Source organism: Bison bison, unplaced genomic scaffold (genome assembly GCF_000754665.1).
Source record: "Bison bison bison isolate TAMUID 2011002044 unplaced genomic scaffold, Bison_UMD1.0 scf7180017864032, whole genome shotgun sequence".
NCBI lineage: Eukaryota > Metazoa > Chordata > Mammalia > Artiodactyla > Bovidae > Bison > Bison bison.
The window spans coordinates 4834485-4858147 of record NW_011494604.1 but is presented as its reverse complement, the minus strand read 5'-3'; the positions used below and the strand labels follow the sequence as shown (position 1 = coordinate 4858147).

The window sequence follows — 23663 nt, the reverse complement described above, 5'->3', positions numbered from 1 at the left end:
CCCCATGAATCGCAGCACGCCAGGTCTCCCTGTCCATCACCAACTCCCGGAGTTCACTCAGACTCACGTCCATTGAGTCAGTGATGCCATCCAGCCATCTCATCCTTTGTCGTCCCCTTCTCCTCCTGCCCCCAATCCCTCCTAGCATCAGAGTCTTTTGGGGTCGCAAAGAGTCAGAGACAACTGACACTTTACAGGGACAAGTATAGAAGAGGTTCAGTAAATATTTGCTGAATGAATGAATGTCTTAGGGCTGTGGGCTTGTTCTCTCATCATAGAACATTGGAGGACATGGAACAAAAGACAAGGTGTTTCTGTGCATTTGGGCTTGAAATAAGCCCCAAGCAACTGAGTAAATGTTCTTAAAATTAACAAACCTGAAAGGTTTACAATGTTGAAACCATAGGGAAGACACTGAGCTGATTCGCTGATTAGGACATCAGATTTGAGGATGTAGGGTTGGGATGATGCAGCTGGTTTTTTTTAAGCTCTAGTTGACTGATACCAAGAAACCCGTGGGCAGTTCACCAGCAAAGCACCACTTGTCATGCTCAGTAACTTCTAACCTTCCCCTTGCCCTGTCCTTCTGTTACTGTCAGTTGGTTTGTGGCAGAGGGGAATTCCAGCCCATTTTAGGGGCATTAAGAGGGAGGTTTCTGACTTCTATCCCTTAGGTGCATCCTGGGACTCTGATGAAAATGGTAGATCTGAAATACACCAGTCTCAGAGAGTTACTGACTCAAGAATGGATATGAGCTGGCTAAAACCTTTGCAGACAACAGACAAAAAGATCCATGTATGTGTTCTCACAAGTCTGGAAGCTCACAGTTATGCACAACAGGATCACGGTGATCCATTATCACCTTCGGGCTATCAACAAACCAGGCACCTCCATGTTGCTCTGTTTCTTAACAAGGCTGGCCCCTCCCGTATTCTTTAGAATTTTATCAATTAATATTTCATTTATAAATATTGATAATACCTGCCTACTTCCCCCAGAATGATGAACAGAAAGCTCCTGAGAATCATGAAATGCTAGATTTGTAAGTCACTGAAGAAATTATCTAGTTCAGCCTCCTTAGTTTGTTGGTGGGGAAGGTGAACTCCAAGAGGGAAATGTGTGCCTTAAGTGTGAGCATCCAGTTAGAAGTCAAGTATAACCTCCCAGTTTAAGGCTCTTTGTTCCTCCAAAGCTGCTCTTCTACCTTGGGCAACCTCAGAGTAGATGCTATAACCAAACCCAAGACTGTCCTACCCTCCTACCTAACAAAGCTCAGGAACTGACAGTGGAAAGATGTATCATCAAATGGTAGTTTTTTTTAAATTATCTATGCAGAAAAGAGCATTTTGGGATTGGGAAAAAGCAGATGGCCCATAAAAGATAGAAATTGTTAGCCAATGAGGACTCAAAGGAGCAGGACCAGTCAACTGGCAACACTCCCTCATTTGATACAAGCCTCCAAAAGAAGCTCTACTCAGTTACCTCAAAGAAGGTGCTGAGCACTGCCATCTGGGACCAGAAATTAAGCAGAATCTCGACTTTAATATTGAAACCAAGTCATATGAGAACCTACTAGTTTCTGCTAGCAACTCAAACTTAAATTGTCCTCTGAAAATGAACAAACCTCACGGACATGAAAGTTCAAACATCAGTTAAGTCTTAACAAACAAGCCATGCACCATCTTGGTTACCATGCAACAGGATCATAACTCCATAAATGATTCAGTGATTAGAACCATGAACAAAATACAAAAAATAAACAGTAAGCTCAACATTTTGCAAGGGCACAGAAATTTCCATTTGTGAGGCAATGAATCCACATTGGAAAACTAAGCCCACCAAAGGAAGTAAAATTTGGTCATGAACTCACAAAAATACATCCAAGAAAAGCCCCTGAAAATGAGAGAAATGGAGAAGAAGGACGAGTAGGTGCAAACTGGAGAGAAAAATATTAAATAAATCAGGAAGGGAAGAGATGATAAATTCAGACAACCAGAATTCAATGTCAGCCATCAGAGGCTGAGCTTCTCACATAATTAAAGAAGCATCAGTCATAGTCTTCCTTTGAAGCCTGAGAAGCAAATTGTACCTATTTCAGTTCAGTTCAGTTCAGTCGCTCAGTCGTGTCCAACTCTTTGTGACCCCATGAATTGCAGCATGCCAGGCCTCCCTGTCCATCACCAACTCCCGGAGTTCACCCAGACTCACGTCCATCAAGTCAGTGATGCCATCCAGCCATCTCATCCTCTGTCGTCCCCTTCTCCTCCTGCCGCCAATCCCTCCCAGCATCAGAGTCTTTTCCAATGAGTCAGAGATCTTAAATGCCAAAAGGGGGAGAGTACTCAAGTTAAGAGCTATCAAAAAGGAAAAAAAAAAAAAACTACAACTGTTCCAAAAGTTTTCACCAATGGTCTGAATAAACTAAAAACGTTCAAGGAAAGCTGTTCTGCCTCTGGAAAGAGGGAGAGCTAAAATACCAAGAGAAAATTCAATAGTTGGGGAAACCCCTCTCCAACTTGAAAGCTTCAGTAAAATTACCTGTAGCCAAAAGTAAATAAAGCACATTTTTTAATAGATTTTCATTTTCTTCACAACACAGGATTATATTGCAGGGACTGACTTCGTAAGGGCCAATTTCTTTTTTTTTTTTTAATATAAATTTATTTATTTTAATTGGATGTTAATTCCAATTTCTTTTGAATAGTGTTTTTTTTAATATGTTGACCCAGTTTGTTTATTTATTTTTACTCCTTTTTTTTTGGCTGCAGGATATGTGGGACCCCACTTCCTTAACCAGGGATTGAATTCATATTGGAAGCATGGTGTCTTTTTTTTTTAATTATTCATTTAATTATTTGGGGCTATGCTGAATCCTTGTCGCTGCTCAGGCTTTTTTCTAGTTGGGACGAGTTGGGGCTACTCTCTAGTTGCAGCGAGGGCTTCTCATTAATGTGGCTTCTCCTGTTGCAGAGCATGGGCCCTAGGGCATGTGGACTCAGTATTTGTGGCTCCCAGGCTCAGCAGTTGTGGCCCACAGGCTCCTGTTGCTTATGTTGTTCTGAGGCATGTGGGATCCTCTCGGATCAGGGATCCAACCCATATCTCTTGCACTGGGAGCTGGATTCTTTACCACTGAGCCATCAGGGAAGCCCAGCATAGTGTCTTAACCACTGGACCACCAGAGAAGTCCCCCAGTTTCTTCTTTGTAAATACATTCTTTATGCAAACAGTTCTTTCATCACAGAATGCAATTATTTTTACAAATTCAAATATCTTATTCTTCCTTTTTCAATCTTTCTTCTGTAATTAATTTGCTCTATTGACAACATTTCCACTTAACTATCTTTATACTTTCATACGTTTTGAATTTTCACTGTCGTACTAAGCTTTTTTTTTTATTCCTTTAATATTTACAAAATTGTGATATCTCATTCTTTTTCCATTTTTGGACTCTCTTTTTTTCCTATGTGTAATTTCTTTATTCATTTATCCCCACATACATATTCAAATGGCATTAAAGCTCTTGTGAAACTGGAACTCAAGTAAAGACTTATGTCTCTTTGCCTTATCTTGGGTAATTAGTTTCTCTAGATTCATTAAACAGATGATTTTCAAAACTACAATAAGGTATTACCTCTTACTGGTCAGAATGGCCATTGTCAGAAAGTTTACAAATAATAAATGCTGGAGAGAGTGTGGATTAAAGGGAACCGTCCTATACTGTTGGTGGGAATGTAAATTGGTACAGCCTCTGTGGAAAACAGTATGGAGCTTCCTTAAAAAACTAAAACTAGAATTACCATGTGATCCAGCTATCCTTGTCCTGGGAAAATACCTGGACAAAACTATAATTAAAAAAGATACATTCATCCCAATGTTCAGCGAGGCACTGTCTACAATAACTGAGACATGGAAACAACCTAAATGTTCCTTGACAGATGAATGGATAAAGAAGATGCAGTGTATATATGCAATGGAATGTTACTCAGCATAGAAAGAGTGAAATAATGCCATTTGCAACCTCATGGGTGGAGATGATCAAACTGAGTGAAATAAGTCATACAAAAACAAATATCATATGATATCACATATCATATGGATCTAAAATTGTACAAATGAATTTAATTTACAAAACAGAAACAGACTCACAGACTTAGAAAACAAATTTATGGTTACTGAAGGGGAAAAGTAGAGGGGGAGGGATAAACTAGGAGGTGGGGACTAACATATGCATACTACTACATACAGCAGATAACCAACAAGGGCCTACTGTAGAGCACAAGGAACTCTACTCAATATTCTGTAATAACCTATATGGGAAAAGCATCTAAAAAAGAATAGATATATGTATACATATAGCTGAATCACTTTGTTGCACACCTGAAACTAACACAATACTGTAAATCAACTATACTCCAATATAAAATTTAAAACTTTTCAATAAATAAATTGATTTTGCCCAATAATTTGTCATGCCTCATATGCTGCATTATGTCTTCATTTTTATCCAAACCACATTATATTCAATCTCTTATACACCATGATCACTTAAACTACAAATTCCCTTTTTTATATTTGTACCATCTTCCTATTCATAATGAACACTTGTATTTGTTCTGCTGCTTTAGTAGTATTTGTAACCATTTTTGCAATTAATGACAGTTTTTATTTCAAAACTGAAAAAGAAAAGAAAGCTTAATTCAACCTGTCACAAATCTCCCCACTCCCAGCGGAGCCAGCTGATGGAGCTGGGCACATCTCCTTCTGCAAACCTACTGCACTAGTTGGTTACTTAATACATGTGTAAAGTTTTTTCTGTGGGATATGATACATATCCCAAGAATATCTGATAGTCTTCCATAAAAATTGGTGAAGAACATAATTTAAATATTGTTGGAACTTCTGGTAAAGAAAAATGAAGTAAGAACACAGTATCTTTAGAAACACAGCTGGATGTAGCAAAAAAAAAAAAAAAAAGAAAATCTAGGCTGATGCTAGCGACAAAGATGTCTGTGCCTCTTGACTTTGTCTCCACCTGCCAGGTAGTCCATATTTGCCTGTTAAGAGAACTATAGGAAATGGAGTTGGAGATGCAAACCTTACTTTTCTTTCAAGGGGAGAAAGCATAGCCTGTTGGAAAAGTTAGAAAACTGGAGGGAGTTTCCCTTCCTAATCGACTGTTATGATCAAAGTGGAGCTTGTGTTGTTGTTATCTCTCTTTTGAAGGAAGGATGTACTCTGATGTGAAACACAGCAACAGAGGAAGATATTATTGTTAAAGAAATCTAGTTCAAGAAAGTTAGGGTTGGCTTGAAAAGTTGAGAGAAGTTTCTTACAGATTCTCAAAATCTTAGGAGAGGTGACAGATTGCAGTTTGACAACAGTCTTTTCCACAGATCTCCCGAAAGTATCATCTAAGAAGAAGGCATGGGGAAGGTACATGCCAAACCAAATTTCAAAGAGGATAAAATTGGCCTTTTGAAGAATAGAAGACAAAAGTTGGCCACTGAAAAGTAAGGCAAGGGTAGGCTATTTTATTAAGTGGTAAGTTATGTGGTGATATAAATAAATATTTACACTGATTATGGTCCTATAAATAGATAAATATGTAAATATATGGCAGCCTGTTGGCACCACCTGTGTGTTTCACCCCAGGGACCAGGATGTTATTTCAGCTAAATCTCATCAAGTATTTCATAGACAGTAAGAGCTCATAGTAGCAAAATAAATCAGAATCTGATATTTAAATGATTCTTTCTAACCCTGCAGAACTTCGGAGGAGAGCCTCACAAATAGAAGGATTTTAAGGGCATTAGGCTAGGGTAAGTACATTACTCATGCTCTTTTTTTGGGCTCCAAAATCACTGCAGATGGTGATTGCAGCCATGAAATTAAAAGACACTTACTCCTTGGAAGAAAAGTTATGACCAACCTAGACAGCATATTAAAAAGCAGAGACATTACTTTGCCAACAAAGGTCCATCTAGTCAAGGCTATGGTTTTTCCAGTAGTCATGTATGGATGTGAGAGTTGGACTATAAAGAAAGCTGAGTGCCAAAGAATTGATGCTTTTGAACTGTGGTGTTGGAGAAGACTCTTGAGAGTCCCTTGGACTGCAAGGAGATCCAACGAGTCCATCCTAAAGATCAGTCCTGGGTGTTCATTGGAAGGACTGATGTTGAAGCTGAAACTCCAATACTTTGGCCACCTGATGCAAAGAGCTGACTGACTCATTGGAAAAGACCCTGATGCTGGGAAAGATTGAGGGCAGGAGGAGAAGGGGACGACAGAGGATGAGATGGCTGGATGGCATCACTGACTCAATGGACATGAGTTTGAGTGAACTCCGGGAGTTGGTGATGGACAGGGAGGCCTGGCGTATGGCGGTTCATGGGGTCACAAAGAGTTGGACAAGACTGAGCAACTGAACTGAACTGAAGTATGTTACTTTGGCAGTATCCCTCTGTACAGATTTCCTTATTCTTCCTTTTAAGATTTCCTTTGTCGTCTACTCTGTTGTTTTTCAAAAATGTCCTTTTTCTGGAGAGAGATTATTTCCTGGATCTGGATTGACTTGAGAAGCAGCTGAGGATGTGACCTGACTGCAACATCTCAAGGAAAAAGGGAGCTGTGTTCCCTCCCAGAGGCTGGCATTCCTGACCGACCCAGAGGAGCTCCCCACTCCCCTACCCGCCTTTCCCCCTTTTTTTTATTTATTACTTGCATTTTGCTGCACTGGTAAGACAACAGGAAGCACTGGGCTTCCTCCCAGGGCATTCAACTGAAGGGATGTGCTCACCACATTGATAACAGTAGCCGGAAAAGAAAGAAACACACCCACCCTCTAGAAAGCGTGACCCTCCCCCTCACTCTCCGTTCCCCGCCTCATGTGGCTCCACTTCCCCTCGGAGCCTCACAGGCTCCGTCAGGGTTGCACTATGGAGGCACTTGAACATTCCAGTGTTCAAGCCAATTTTATCCCCATGAAAATGTGGTTTGGCCGTGTACCTGCCCTATGCCCACCTCTCCGGTAGTGTTTTTTTGGAGCTCTGCGGCAAAGACAATCTTCAAACTGGCTTCTGCTAATAACACTTCTCCAGAGATTTTGAAACTTCTTCTCTCAGTTTCAGAAACACGTGTGATACTGTCGTCTAAACTTATTAAGCATGAATCATTGTCGCACTGACTCAACTGGTATCAGTATTGCTGCTGCTGCTGCTAAGTCGCTTCAGTCGTGTCCAACTCTGTGCGACCCCATAGACGGCTATGCATGTTCTTATATGAAAAATTGTTGTGTTGTCCTTTATAAGCCAACATCCATGAAATAAGAAGGGGGAGTGGATTTTTAGTTACAAACTTAGTGCATCCAGTGATGTGTTACATATCACTGAAGTTTGGAGTCTAGTTTCCATATTTTCCATATGAAGGGTTGTGAAGTTAGGGAAAGTGTGAGACTGAGTGCCCGAGGAATGACCACACGACCAAGAAGACCCAAAAAGATGCTGAGGATGGTCATTGCACTCACATGAAGATGGAACAACTGAAACAATAGCCGTGGCTAGGATATGAGTGAAAGACACAAGCAGATCTTGGGAGCAGTCACTGAAGACCATTTTTAAGGAGCACTAAGAAGTATAATTTGATCAGAGATTTCATCTGGAATGTGGAGTCTGTGCATTGCAGTCTTTCCTGGGATTTAGCTGGCCCTCGTCTACCAATCCTGGTAACTAACACTAAGACCAAGAATTGCCTGAGCTCTCAGATGTCCCTAGTGAATGGGTCAGTGCCTTAAGAATTCGTAAGTCTCTAACTGAGTACTATGTCCACTGATGGTTCACCTAATCTTTCTTACCAGAGAAAATGCATCTATAGATGTTGGATTCTGCATTTGAAAACTTGGTTATCCCAGAAACAGTCTCTGCCCTGGAACAGGTAGTTTCCCTGGTCAGTCCCCTCAGCCACCATGAATCTTGAAAATTATGGTGAAAACTAGAATCCTTTTGCATCAGCCTTTTGTCTTGATTGTTGAGTGGGAAGACGCTGCATGAGTGAAAGAGGAAGGAATTGAAAGAGATTCCTTTGTTGTAAGTTACCTCTGAGCTCTTACCAAGCCATGCTGCTGCCTTCAGAACAGCCTCAGAAGGATAGGTGACCTTAACTACTCTGGACTTTCTCACCTCTGTACCATATGAACCTTTCCACGTTTGCCATTTTATAACCAAACATGTGCTATTCAGTAATCACTAGCTGCCTAGTGGTTGCTATTAGGTTGACAGTTAAATGTCTCCGTGCTGTGCTTTGCTTAGTTGCTCAGTCATGCCCAACTCTTTGCAACCCTATGGACTGTAGCCGGCCAGGTTCCTCTGTCCATGGGATTCTTCAGGCAAGAATATTGGAGTGGGTTACCATGCCCTCCTCCAGGAGATCTTTCCAACTCAGGGATCGGACCCAGGTCTCCTGCACTGCAGGAGGAATCTTTACCAGTTGAGCTACCAGAGAAGTCCAAAGTGTCTCTAAACTTCCCATAGCCTAGGGTTTTCACAAATTAAATGAAATATTCCATATAGAGCACTTAGAACAAAACAAAGGCTTGGTAATTGTTGATGAGATGGAGTAGAAGACAAGGCTCGTTAGTGACGAGTATTTTTTTCTTTTCCTTACAATACTTTCCCCCTACCTATTGTCTGTTTCTTTTGGCCCCATGCCATCATATCCTCCACACTGTTTTAGAGAGGGTGTCCAAGGCAGGAATCTTCTCTCCAATTTGGGCTACATTTGAATATGCGTGCTCAGTCGTGTCCTACTTTTTACGACCCCATGGACTGTAGCCCACCAGGTTCCTCTGTCCATAGGATTTCCCAGCAAGAATATTGGAGCAGGTTGCCATTTCTTCCTCCAGGGGATCTTCCTAACCCAGGGATTGAACTCACATCTCCTGCATCTCCTGCATTGGCAGGTGGATTCTTTACCTGAACCACCTGGGAATCCCACATTTGAACGTACTACTTGTAATATGATGAGATGTGGCATCTTACTCATGTCCAACCTCTTCCGATGTCTACTCATAATGAATTAGAGGTACAATCATTTCTGAAGGATTTGCCTTTATACCTCTGACTGCATTCTTAGCTGTCTGTGGTTCCCTGATACACCCGAGTACCAGAATTTCTCAGGCTCAGTATTACTGAATAAACAACCAACACACTCAGGGTCCCAGAAGGAACCAGATGGGTAAAGGTAGGAATTGCATTCAAACAAGGATAACTCTAGAAGGATTTATAAAGGGACTGTTTACAAAGGGGTGGGAAGGGAAAGGCAAACCACAAGAGATAATGCAATTACACAGGGCTGGTAATCCCAGAGCTGTCCCCTGTTCCTAGGCCCAGAAAGGAGGAACCCATGATGTGAGTGGCTCCAAGAACCCCAAGGCAGAGGTCTGTGTGGAAAGGACCACCTTGAGAGGAATGTGACCTCTGATTGTGAGTACAGCCAGTTTGAGACAAATCCAGAGGAAGGAGTCAGGAGAATGAACACTCTTGCCTCCTTTTCTCTGATCTACCAAGGCTCCTTCTCAGCCAAAGACAATCAGATATGCCCTCCCAAAGGACAAAGGAGCCCACTGAGGTCTGCCTCCTGAGGCAGGATAGAGAAGTGTGGAGGATGATTCTGGAGGGAGCAATGGAAGAAATAGGGCATATTACAGAGATAAAAGTGGGCCATGCATGTATCAACAGTGACCAAAGACGATCAGTGGTATGAACCAAGTGTTTATCCAATTTATTTCAACTGGGGTCCTTGAAAAAAATCAGTGGACCTCCAAACAACTTGTTTTGGGCTTCTAGAAAAATCTTAAATTTGTTTTGTGACTGGATTTTCAAAGTCTGAATTCCTGTTATACTAACAGTCCAAATTCTGACATTATTTATCTTTGATTCTGAATACTCTCTTGTCTGAATATTCCAGCTTGTGGCATCTGGGGGTGGCCTCCCATCGCCACCCACTGAGGAAGCATCACTGGGTGCTCCATCTGGCTGTGTGGGAGGCTTTAGGCAGACATCATGCTGGTCTCCCCAGGGAACTCTGGGAACAGCCTCTGTGGATCCCCACCTCTGGCATCCATGGAGAGGACATGAGTGTACTCTTCTCCTGCAGGTGGGGCAAGGGTGGGCAAAGCAGGACAAAGGTACAGAATTAGCTGGAGAAACAGCTCAGGACTGGAGGCAGAAATCCCCCTGCTCTTACCACTCTTCTTCCTTTTTATTATTGGTGTATAATTGCTTTGAAATGTGTTTGTTTCTGCTGTACAACAAAGTGAATCAGCTATAAGTATGTGTGTATATATATATATATATATATCCTCCCTCTTGAGTTTCCCTCCCACTCCTACCCTCCCTTACCACTCTTCTTAACACGAGGAAAGAAAAGAAATCTGGAAAAATAGCCTTTGGACCCTAGTGATGGACTAACAGACTAAGAAAAGTTTACAGCCTTCTGAAGTTCCTGCCACAGGCAGGGGTAGGGCTCTGTCCTGATGTCTTCTCAGGGCTCCATTCTGCAAGGCTGGCCTCTGAGAACAGGTAGAGAGGGTGGTGAGCGACATGGTGTGACCGGAGGGACTTCAAAAGGCCTGCCTGATCCCAAACTATCTCCCTTGCTGGCAAGAGGGTCTGTCTGGAGTTTTCATCATTAGAGTCATTTCTTTATGCAAAGAATTTGCTTCAAGAAGTCCTCTGCTAAAATGTACACTCTGCTTTAAAAGGTGTGGAACGCATCTGTCTTTCTCTTTGGTCTTCTCAAGATCTAACTTGCCCTCCTGTTCTGAGAATTTCACCCCTTATGATTATTTATAGGAAGCAGAGCCCATCTTCTATTGCCAGGGCAGGCGCACAGGAGCTAAGGTCAACCAAGCAGGTCCAGTTGCTCCAGACTATGTATCTGGAACTAGTGACCCGGGATAGCAGAATATGGGCGAGCACTTGTTTTGGCAGTAGGGGGCAGCGGTGGCGGTGAGCCTTGTGCCAGGGGCCTTGTCGCGAGCTGTCAGTGGCAGCAGCACAAACTCTGGTGTCCAGAGGTAGGGAGAGGCTGCAGTCATGTCCTCACAACTAGTTTACTGCATGATTTGGGCTGCGGTCCTCACTGCTGTGTAGCATCCCCTGTTCCTGCCCATTTTAAAGTCTGTTCTTCAGCCTTCCCAGAGTCTAGAGCTTCCCAGGATCCTTTTACTAAATCCTCCTGCGGCTTAAATCACACAGAGCCATCCTTAGCTGCAGGAAGCTAAGAACACTGGCTGACACAGTAACTCAAGAGAATCCTTATAGGTACCAGCCACAGATAGATTCGTGTGTGGCTAATTGCCACCTTGGGAAACAGCAGGATGGCAGGAAAGAGTTTTTATTGGTGGGAGAAAAGAGTCTGGTCTTAGGGGCATCAGCTGATGGGTCTTGCCTAGAAGAACACTGGGCAGACACTTCAAGGCAAACTGAGGGACAGCTATCCATGGGGCTAGGCGAGAGCAGTGCAGGATGGAGAGAGGTACGATGACAGGAAGGATGAAGGCACAATGAGGGCAAGAGCTAACAGAGGCTGACATGAGTGCTACCGAGTGTGAAGCTTGCTGAAATGGCCTTGTTTATACTTGTAGAGCATCCAAGGGAAGTTTCAGCTTTGTCAAAGTAAGACCACTGTTTTTTTCGCTTTGATTTGCCTAAACATTTCTGCTGACATTTAGCCTTCATGGTAATAGTAATCAACTTGTGGGATTTCTATCCTCTCCCCACCTCCACATCCCCACTGCCGTTTATTTAATGAGCAGGGATAACAAGGCAAAGACAGCTCGCTCTCTCTCTCAACTACTGAAAGAGCCATGTCTTTACAAACTTTTCCCCAGAGAGGAGCAGAGAAACTGTTCACCGTGGGGAGGAAGGGGGAAAGGAAACTAGGAATCTGGTGAGTCCAGATACCGAACATCTGCTAAGAAGTTTTCGTGGGTTTTGTGGAGAGTAGGAGTGTTCACAAGCTGAGAGAATTCCCTCCTTTCTGCATTCCTGTCTACTTGCCCTCAGAACAAGGACTGTGCCAGGTATTCAGTCACTACCTGAAGAAACCCAGGGCCCCCCGGTTACTGTTCTCTTAACTTTTCCATGGAACGGTCATGTTTGCCTGCTGGAGACTCTGGGCATGAACCCAGGGCACCCAGAGAGGACCCTGTTGCAGGCCCACTCTGGCTGCAGTGGCAACGCAAACGAAGACAGGAGGTGAGAGGTCCTGTCTCAGAGTCCCCAGCTTGGCTCTGAAAGACTCATCCCTGAGGAACCCTCAGCACACTGACTCTCTCCATCCACAGGACGAGATTTGAGCTCTTGGAGGTGTTTTTGCTGCAGGGAAGCACGGAATCCCTTCCCTTTCTCACCAGCTCCAGGGATGTCACCAAAGGAAGGGCACAGACATAACCTGTGTGAAACTACCAAAAAAAAAAATTTAGGAAAAAAAAAACACAAGGTGAATTTGATTTTAAAAATATTTATAAGACACATTTTTTTTATTTTCACAGAATATCACTTAATAAATATTTTACCAAGATGGTTGAGGATATACCACAGTGAAGGAGGAAGAACCTGGGACAACTAAGGGATGGAAACATTTTAAACTTTAATTTAAACCTCAGTTCATCAGATTTGTCTTCTGCATCAGATCTTGAAACTCAGCAGAGAAGGTGTCCTTACATGCACAGACCAAAGTTCTAATGTGGGCACGTTAGAACATAGTCGGGGTCAGTATATGGAGGACCAGTGGCAGCGGCTCTTGATGACCTGCAGCAGAGGCTTCCTGAACGTGAGGAAGGTGATGGTGCAGGCCACCAGCAGGGTGAGGCAGCTGGGAAGGATAAGCACGAGGTACAGCAGGCCCATGTCCACCCGCTCCCACTTACAAACCTGAGGAACGCCTGCGGGCAGCTCCGTCAGGCGAATGACCTTGGAGGAGAGGTTGCAAGTGACCATGGCCAAGTCGGCAACAATGTGCAGGCGCTGCAGGGCCCCCCAGTCCTCCACCCCACAGCAGTCATATGGATTCTGACTGAGGTAGATGGTCCGCAGGCTTCCTGCGAGCTGCTCAGACACCGCCCTCTGAGGAAGGGCCGTGAGCAAGTTTCTGCGGAGATCCAGGGTCTGCAGGGCCAGGCTGCCCCCGAACCTTGGGAAACTGGTCAAGGCATTTCCTGACAGGTCCAAGCTCCTCAGATTCTCAAATGCAGAGAAGTCCAACTCTGTGAAGCTGGAAGTGAGGCCCACGTTCCTGAGAGACAGGACCTGTAATGTGGGGGCAACATCCCAGAGAGGGGCAATGCTTCCATTCAGAACCCCCCAGTTTCCAGACAGGTCTAAGTGGGTGAGAGCGGTGCCCTGAAACGAGCAGTCTTGTAGTGCCTCCAGCCCACAGTCCTCCAGGGACAGGCTCTGCAAAGATGCCACATTTCTGAAATCCACACAGCCAGGGGTGCCCCCGGGGTCCAAGCTTGCAGGCAGGGGACAAAGTGAGATCTGATTATGGCTCATGTCAACTGTAGCGAGGTTCCTGGCATTGGCAAAAAGGCCAGCGGGGACACCCAGGAGCTGGTTGGAGCTCAGGTTGAAGGACTGGAGGCTCCTCAGGCAGCCAGGGAGCCCGGGAGCCAAGTGCAGCTCTGACAGCTGGTTCTGACTCAGGTCCAACTCCACAAGCGCCCCTGGCGGTTCATGCTCCCGGATGTGGAGCGTCACCAGGCAGTTCTGCTTGAGGTTCAAGTGGGAAAGGGAAGGCATTTTTTTAAGGAAGCCATCTGGCAGGTACTGGAACTGGTTCTGGCTCATATCCAGGAAGCGGAGACTGGAGAGGTCGCTGGACGCAAACTCCTCCCAGAGGTTGACGGTGGTGATGTTGGTCACGTTGCCATCCACCAGGAGGAACTGGGCCACCATCTCCTGTGGTGAGGAGGTGTTGTACAGGTCCCTGTAGAAGCCCATGTTGTTGTCCCGCAGCAGCAGCGTGTGCAGCTTGCTGCACTGGGGCAGGAGGGGGAAGAACAGCAGCTGATTGTGAGAGAGGTCCAGGGTCTCCAGTTCAAAGGCGGCCTCTCCCCCAGACGCTAGGAACCACTCCAGGACGTTGTAGCTGACATTGAGGGACCGCAGCTGGGTGAGGCTGAAATCCACAAGGCATGGGAGGTTGTTATAGGCCAGGTTGAGGTGTCTCAGTTGTGTCAGGCCATCAAACGTACCACCCTCAATCTCAAAGATGTAGTTTCTCTGCAAGTCCAGCTCCCTGAGGTGGCCCAGGCCCTCAAAGACGGACTCATCGAGCCTCATGATGATGTTCCTCGCCAGGGACACGGACTCCAGTGAAGACAGGTTCTGGAGCATGAGAGCCGCCATGTCTTCCGTCAGGGAGTTCCCTGACAAGTCCAGCATGCGCAGACCGCGCAGGCCGTGGAGGGCGGCTGCCGTCTCCTTGTAGCTCTCAGAGAGGGCGTTGTCAGGCAGCGCCAGGCTGCGCAGGTGGGCCTGCTCCTGAAAGGCGACGTGGCCGATGCGCTCCAGGTAGCAGTCGTGCAGACTGAGGCTCTCCAGGAAAGGGTAACGCTGCAGCGAGTTGTTCCCCAGGGTCCTGAGAGGGTTGGCATCCAGGAGGAGCATCCGGGAGGAGGGCGGGAGATCGCTGGGCACTGAAGCTAGGTTCCGCCCTCGACAGTCAGCCACTCCATCCAGCTAGGTCCAGAAACACACTGGTCAGCGGGGCAGGGGGCCTCTGAGGTCGGGGCGTACGTACAGAAATAGAGCTCACTCATCTGACTGCTTACTTAATGCTCCAGGTCTCACTCAGAACACAGTGTTTGAGAAGATTGGAGCTCCTGTCCTCAAGTGCGGAGTGCTGACATTTGCTCTTACAGTTTGGTTTTAACTGCAGAAAGGGACCAAGGATCAGGTCTCTACCTGAGTTTGAATCCCTCCTCTGCCCTTTGTTCCCTATGTGACCTTGAGCAAGTAATTTAGCCTAAATCTGGTATGTCTTTGGGAAAATGGAGATAAAGTTATTTAGCTCCGTTGGTAAAGAATCTAACTGCAATGCAGGAGACCAGGGTTTGATCCCTGGGTCGGGAAGATTCCCTGGAGATGGAGATGGCAACCCACTCCAGTATTCTTGTCTGGAAAATCCCATGGACAGAGGAGCCTGGTGGGCTACAGTCCATGGGGTCGCAAGAATAGGACATGACTTAGTGACTAAACCACAGTACCTACTTCAGAGGACTGTAGTGAGATTGGGCAAGAGGTTACACAGTGCCTGGCACTCAGTGGAGCTATTAATGCAGTGTCTATTGCATTGTTAATGCTATGATCTTAAGATCTGTGTGTTTAACAGGGACGCTGCTCAAGAACTAGCAGTGCTGTGGCACCATGATTTCACCCAAAGAAATTTTGCCCAGGAGGCTCCTCTACACTCCTAGCTGATAAATATTACAGCTCAGGAGGACTTGAGAGCTCATCACCCTGAATCCCCTGAAGTAAAGGGGGTTCTGGAGAGGACAAGTGAAGAGCCAATGGCAGCGCTGATACTGGAGCCCAGTGCTCTCACTGCCAGATTCAGTGCTTTTCCTGAGCGCAGTGGCATTCCTTTCCACAGACTGGTCAGTAGGACAAGGGTTGTGATTGTCTACAGTTGTGGACCCAATCCCAGGGGAGAAGAATCTGAGAGAGAGGAAAAAGCAGCACTTTGAAGAGATGACAGACTGAAGTCTGAATCTTGGCTGTGCTACTTACTGGCTTTGGACTCTGGGCAAGGAATTAACCTCTTGGAGCCCCAAGTTCTTTATCTGATTATTAAAATAAACCTTCTCATAATTAAAAATGGATACACTATATAAATGTACAAAATTATTCAGTAACCTCAGTCTCTCCTTCAAAGAAATGCCATTATCCTTCTGTTACATCTCCTCTGGACTCCTTCCAAAGATATTATCTAACTTAAAAAAACCATTTTTTTGTGTGTGTGTGACATGGATGGACCTAGATATTATTATACTAAGTGAAGTAAGTCAGAAAGAGAAAGACAAATATCACATGATATTGCTTATATGTGGAATCTTTAAAAAAGAAAAGGATACAAATGAACTTATATACAAAATAGAAACAGACCCGCAGACATAGAAAACAAACTTATGGTTATCAAGGAAAGGTGTAGGGACAGATAAATTAAAAGTTTTGGATTAACATAAACACACTGCTGTATGCAAAATAACCAACAAGGACTTACTGTACTCAATATTTTGTAATAACCTATAAGAGAAAAGAATCTGAAAAAGAATATATATATATATATATCTGAATCATTTTGCTATATACCTAAAACTAATACAACATTGTAAATCAGCTATACTTCAATTTAAAAAATAAATTTAAAAATAAATTTAAAAAAATTTTAATGAGACTGCATTCTAAAAACTATTCAGTAATTAACTTCCCCTGCCCCCATTAATAAAATGTGATAGACATATTGCCTTGGCAATAAAAATAAATTTGATCACGTTCTTTTTGGCAACTGTATGTTACTTCATTGCATGAAGAGCACAGAAGTTGAGAGCCAGATCTCTAGGATCAGCCCACTGATTCTGCTTTTTATCAAACGTGTGACCTTAGGCTGGTACCTAACCAGTCAAGACCTTCATTACATCACCTGTAAAATGGAAATTATACTTGTAATTTTCTCACAGGTTTGTTTTGAGGATTCAGTGTGATTGTCAATGTAAAGCACTTAACACAGAACCTGCCATATAAATGCTTAATAAATGTTAGCTAGACCGATTATTCAGTTCAGTCGTTCAGTCGTGTCCAACTCTTTGCGACCCCATGAATCGCAGCACTTAGCACGCTCTAATTAATTAACCTCCGGTTGTTGAGCATTTATTTGTAATTTCCAAATGAACATTAGGATGAATTTGTCTAGTTCCTTCTATATCTCACAGCCCAGAAAGTTTCCGGAGTTTTGATTGGGACTGCATTATAATTACAGAGTAATCTGGGAGGAAACTGACATCTTTACAAAATTGAATTTCCCCATGCAAAATCAAGATGTATTTCTTTATTTGAGTAAGTGTTGGTTTTTCCCCCTGTGGGGACTAAAGAATACAGTGATTAGGGGCTTTCCTCAAGCTCTGAGACCCTGTTTCACCAGAGTTGCTGCAGTTGTGGGGGACCCGTCTCTGCAATTCCTGCAGCCCCACTGACGTGTTGCAAAAAGACCACGTGGCCATCAGAGCCCAAGAAAGCTTTCTATGTCAACTTCGCGATAATGTCACATAGCTATTGCAAAGAGGGGCTTTGGAGGGTGCCTGCACTTTCAAACCCTCAACCTTCAATTCAAAAGAGCATAGGAAATCCACTTTTTGATCTCACTGGTAACTGAGTCCCTACCAGGCTGCAGGGGGTCAGGGAGGGAGTCTCCTGCTTTATTCCCTCCTTCTATGCCTGGTAACTCCTGAATTTGCTATTGTGATGTTGACCTTTCATTGCCTCTGTAAGAGAATAAAGAAAGTCTGTATAGCAGAGACTAACAACAACAACAGCAGATAAAACACATAGCACTTAGCACATACGAGGCACAGTTCTGAGTGCTTTACATACACTAACTCATTTAGTCATCACTGAAGTCCAGTGTTATGGTATTACTGGTTGGTACTATTATTACCTACATGTCTTACAGATGAGGAAACTGAAGCACAGATTGCCTCAATGTCACCAGCTAGTAAGTGGTAGGGCTGGGGTTTAAACCTGTTCTGACTCATAACCCCTACCTTCTGCGTGCGTGCGTGCCAAGTCGCTTCAGTCGTGTCTGACTCTTTGCAACCCTATGGACTGTAGCCTGCCAGGTTTCTGTGTCTATGGGCTTCTCCAGGCAAGAATACTGGAGTGGGTTGCCATGTCCTCCTCCAGGCGATCTTCCAGACTCAGGGATCGAACCCACGTCTCTTACATCTCCTGCATTGGCAGGCAAGTTCTTTTAGCGCGAGAGCCACCTGGGAAGCCCAGGTTTAAACCTGGTCTGGCTCATAACCCCTACCCTCTACTGAAGTCTCTTTCAGCGTAGTGGTTAGAGGTTACTAAAAGTGGTTAAGAATCATTACCAGCTGGGTTTTTAAGATTCATCAGCTTGAAGAACACATTTTTGAATGTATTAACCCTGACGACTTCCCAGGTGGCGCTAGCGGTAAAAGAACTTACCTGCTAATGCAGGAAACATAAGAGATGCAGGTTCCATCCCTGGGTTGGGAAGATTACCTGGAGGAGGACATGACAACCCACTCCAGTATTCTAGCCTAGAGAATCCCACGGACAGAGGAACCTGGAGAACCACGGTCCATAGTGTTGCAAAGAGTTGGACACAACTAAAGCAATTTAGCATGCAGGCACACATTAATCCTGGAATCCAATTTATCTTCCCGGTGCCTAGTACATAACATGTGTGTGTGTGTGTGTGTGTGTGTGTGTGTGTGTTAGTTGCATAGTCGTGTCCGACTCTTTGCAACCCCATAGACCGCAGCCCACCAGGCCCCTGGCTCAAGGAATATTCATTAACTGTATGTTTCTCAAGCAGACTTTTGACACCACTGAGTTATAGGCAAAGGAGAAACTTTCTAGAGTGTGCTCAGTTGTTAGGATTCAAGTCTGCTTCCATATATAGGCTGAAAGCCCAGGAAAGGGTGAACCACAGAAGCTCAGGTATCTCTTGCCGGACTGTCTTAAGCCTGAGCATGGTGGGGATGTTGCTGTGCAGGGCAGCGTGGGCAGCATGCTCTTCAGTACAGCTGGTTAAAAATTCGCTACTGGCTCACACACAGGCTCTGAGGTAGGGCTTCTCCAAATTTAATATGCCCCACCCAGAGACTCTGATACCATTAGTGAAGCTCCATCATCCAGATTCCTAACAAGGTGTTTTTAAAGTTTCAGGTGGCTGCCCTTGGTGTGCCTCTGAGATCACCTGTCCTCAGTAGGTATGAGAAAGGTGGGGCAGGGCCTTTCCCAGGCATCATATTTACCTTTTATTAAAGAAAAACTTGCACATGGCATCGTGGTAAGAAGGTACAGAGTGATTCAGACTCATTCATCCCGTCCCCTCCTTGATTGACAATCCATCAGCTTTCGGACTGGACCCAACCTTGTCAGGACAGGAGCAACAGACAACTTGGAGTACCCAGGAAAACTCACCAACTCACAGCCCCCTTGCGAAGCTGCTGTGACCATTCCACTTCGGTGCCTCCATTCCACTGTCAGAAAGTGAAAACCCAGGCAGAGCCAGAGGGGCAGTAGCTCCATCTCAAGTGCAGCACTGTGGACAGAGGGCAAGGAAGGAGCTGGTAAGAGAAGGACATCCCAGAGGGCTGCTGTGCCCTCCTTGTAGAAGAAGCCAGTTCCCACTGTGTCCGCTCTCGGAGGCCCACAGCTATGGGGAGGTGGAAACCCACAGATTATTCAAATACCTCAAGTTAGCCAGCACATTTAACCTTTCACTGCAACTCTCAACAAGAACTCATTTTCATTTTGCCTCTACCATTTGGTGGGCAGGTGGCTGAACCTGAAACTCTCAAGAGTCCAGAAACAGAAGAGAGAAGCAAATGTTTTGAGGAACCAGGTCTCAGGTCACCTAGAGTTTGCCATGTCTTGTAGTTCTGTTGAAATGTTCCTCTCAAAGCTCAGATCTGCCTGATGCATCGCCTGAACTCAATAAATACTTGCTGAATAAATGAATGAAAGAATAGTGAACTGGGATTGAAATATTAACTGTATCCTGTGGTCTCATAGAGTTACTAATTGTTGTGTTGACATGAGGCTTTTAGAAAGAGTAGATCTCATTGATTAATTCATTTGAATACAGACCTTTGAAAACAGGATTTTGGTATTTTGCCTCCATAAGGGAAACGCCTGAGGGAAAAATGAAAAAAAGCAATCTTCAAATATAACAAGGACTATGATAAAGTGTGGTTACTGGCTCTCTTACCCAGCCAGTGAGCGCACAACAGAAGTCATGAGGAGGCATAAAATTATACATATACCAATAGAATTTAGATATGCAGATGACACCACCCTTATGGCAGAAAGTGAAGAACTAAAGAGCCTCTTGATGAAAGTGAAAGAGGAGAGTGAAAAAGTTGGCTTAAAGCTCAACATTCAGAAAACTAAGATCATGGCATCCGGTCCCATCACTTCATGGCAAATAGATGGGGAAACAGTGGAAACATGGCTGATTTTATTTTTGGGGGCTCCAAAAATCACTGCAGATGGTGATTGCAGCCATGAAATTAAAAGACGCTTACTCCTTGGAAGGAAAGTTATGACCAACCTAGACAGCATATTAAAAAGCAAAGACATTACTTTGTCAACAAAGGTCAGTCTAGCCAAGGCTATGGTTTTTCCAGTGGTCATGTATGGATGTGAGAGTTGGACTATAAAGAAAGCTGAGCGCAGAAGAATTGATGCTTTTGAACTGTGGTGTTGGACAAGACTCTTGAGAGTTCCTTGGACTGCAAGGAGATCCAAGCAGTCCATCCTAAAGGAAATCAGTCCTGGGTGTTCATTGGAAGGACTGATGTTGAAGCTGAAACTCCAATATTTTGGCCACCTGACGTGAAGAGTTGACTCATTTGAAAAGACCCTGATGTTAGGAAAGATTGAAGGTAGGAGGAGAAGGGTACGACAGAGGATGAGATGGTTGGATGGCATCACTGACTCAATGGGCATGAGTTTGGGTAAACTCTGGGAGTTGGTGATGGACAGGGAGGCCTGGCATGCTTCGGTTCATGGGGTCACAAAGAGTCGGACACGACTGAGCGACTGAAATGAACTGAACTGAACTGAATAGAATTTAGAAACAAAGAGAAACTTTAATGGAAATGTAATGTACCCTCCACCATTGCATTTTTACAGGGCCAAAGATGAAAAGGCCAAAGATAGTAATAGGTTATTCAAGATCAACTTAGTTGCCAGGCTGGAAGTAGCCTGCAGACTCCCCTCCCTGAGTTCCAGGTAATTTCTTACCCAGGAGGTGCTGTTGAGTTGACTGTCCTCTTGTTGGGAGAGTTTACAGCCGGGTGGCATCCCCTCCCAGCTCTGCATTCCTCAGAATCAGAGGTAATTCCCTGGCCCCCAGCATGTCACCTGCCCCATCCTTTCCTTGATATCTACCCAGGAAGGCCCACAGGATCTGTTCTTGAGTCTCCTGGACCAGCAGTTCCAGTGCTACCATGAATCTCCTCCCCTATTCCATTGGACCCACAGACCTTTCTGCCTGACACATCTAGCCATCTCGGGCCCCTTCCTCTTTCCCTTTCTTCGAATAAGTTTATACATCTCTACAGCTAATTTTAACATTCTGGTCAGATTTGAATACTCACCAGTGAAAACAGACGGACAGAAAAGCTAAGTGAAACCAGGTAAGTCAGCTTTAACCTTCGCTTCAGGTCGGGCCAGCTCCCCTTACCACAGAGGGAACCTCCAATTCAGAATTTATCCGTATTTGCCAGACACTGGGAATCCCCTTCCCAGGCTCACCTTCCGCTTCTGCACTTGTGCAGGAATTATTACCTTATGGCATATGCAGGGCACAGATGGCAAAAACAGAGCCATATGGGCTGCTCTCCTCAGTAAACTTCCAATCCTCACACACACAGGCACACAAGGTGGGATCACTGCCTACCTTGAGAGAAGGTTGCCAAACTTAGCAAATTACAAGATGCCATTTGAATATCAGACACACAACAAAAAACTGTTTTAAAAATTTGCCAGCTTTAATGTTTCTTTTCTTTCTTTTTTTTTTTTTTGGCTGTGCTGCATGGCTTGTGGGATCTTAGTTCCTTGACCCAGGGATCGAACCTAGGCCTTGACAGTGAAAAGTGCTAAATCCTAACCACTGGGCTGCCAGGGAATTCCCCAAACAACTTTTTAGCGTAAATATGTCCCGTGCAATATTTGGGACACACTTACACTAAAAAAAAAAAAATCACTGACACTCAAATTTCACTGTGTCCTCTATTTTATTGAGGAGAGGGAGGTGGGAACCATGGACTTCCTTCCTTCATCCCTCACCCTCTCTGTCAGGCTTGGGATGGTACATGCTGCTGTGACCTTCTAGAACTGTCAACCCTGTATACTGATATCAAGTTCAGATGTATTCAGGGCAAGAGTACAGGAGTATAACTCTGCAGACTGGAATGCCAAATAGGCCTGATGTCAGTTATGCCCAGACTGTAACTTTAATTTCTGGATCAACAAGAAAACCTTTGCAAATTTAAAGCATATTTTCTCCTAAACTCAGCCAACCAGCCCAGAAAGCCTCTTGCTGTACCCTCTGGGCACTCTATCTTTCATGAGGCAGCACAGGAAGATTACAGGATTTGGAACCAGACAGACCAGGGTTTGAATTCTGGTTCCAGTATTTGTTATTCATCCCTGAGCCATTCATATGAAGTCTCCGAAACTCAGCTAATCCTTCTATAACACAGAGATAATAATAACTACTCAGAATTTTTATGAGAATCAAATAGTATATATGAAAGTACTTCAACTATGAAAGTACTTAATAACATAATTATTATTTATGAGTTCTTAACACCTATGGGCTGGTTGAGTAGCTATAACTCCTATGTGTAATCTCCAAGGTAATAGCTACAGAAAAAGGGGAAAGAATGAATACTTTGGTTGGAAGAATGAATAAATCATTATATCAAATAAAATTGTAAAAGTTATGTGAGAAGGTTGGACTACAAATTCTGCGTTAATAAATTCCAGAACAAATGTATTTGAACAGAAACAAAAAAGGCTAATCCTAGTAACAGATGAGAGCTATTTGTCCTTGAAGCCATGGTTTACCCTCCCCAACTCAGCTCTGGTTCGCTGGGGGCTGACTTCTGAGGGCTCTGGATGTCAGCTGGTCTCCAGCTGGCCTGGTTACTGGGAGGTTAGTTAGAAGGTAGAAGGAAAAGAAAATCCATGGTATTTCTCTCCCGCCCTCTCTGCCTGGGACTAAGAAGTTCTTAAGCTTTTTCTGGTGACTTCCAGGCTCTGGTAACTTCCTTCCTCTATCCTCCCCCTACCTAGGAAGGTGGCAGCTTCCTGAGGTTGCTAATCTCTGGACTAACTGTCTGTTCTCTAGATGGTGTCTCAGCCTCTTCCATCATGTGTACCCAATTTCCTGCATTAAATTTCCTCTGTTTTTAAATAATCTGTGTGTTTCTGTTTTCTGGTTGGAGCCTGGCTAATACAGTGATGTAAGTGAGCATGAGCTTGGAACAATACTAAACAAAAAGGTATGCAATGACTCTGAAAAGCAATAAAAGGCTTTCAAAATAATAATCATTTATTGAGGAGAGGGAGATGAAAAACACTCTTCCTGGAGCATGTAGCTGCAGAAGCCTTCCTTAGAGCCATGGCACAGTGAATTGTGTGTGCTCAATTGTGTCCGACTCCTTGCAACCCCATGAGCTACAGTCAGACTCCTCTGTCTATGAGATTTCCCAGGCAAGAATACTGGAGCAGTTGCCATTTCCTACTGTTGGGGATTGTCCCTACTCAGGGATCAAAATTGCATTCCGGATTCTTTACCACTGAGCTACCTGGAAAGCCCAAGGCACAGTGAAGGA

The 23663-nt window shown here is 44.4% G+C and overlaps 1 protein-coding gene across 1 annotated transcript in view; it reads right to left on the bottom strand.

The window, feature by feature from the left end:
• Positions 1-12507: 12507 nt before the first annotated feature.
• NRROS (negative regulator of reactive oxygen species) overlaps positions 12508-23663 on the bottom strand; it is a 26843-nt gene continuing 15687 nt past the window's right edge. Inside the window, exons 2-3 of the mRNA XM_010834344.1 lie at positions 19237-19357; positions 12508-14745 (exon numbers count right to left, since the gene is read on the bottom strand). Coding sequence (XP_010832646.1) covers positions 12775-14745; positions 19237-19344 — 2079 coding nt within the window. The 5' untranslated portion in view covers positions 19345-19357 and the 3' untranslated portion in view covers positions 12508-12774. The remainder of the gene's footprint in view (positions 14746-19236; positions 19358-23663) is intronic.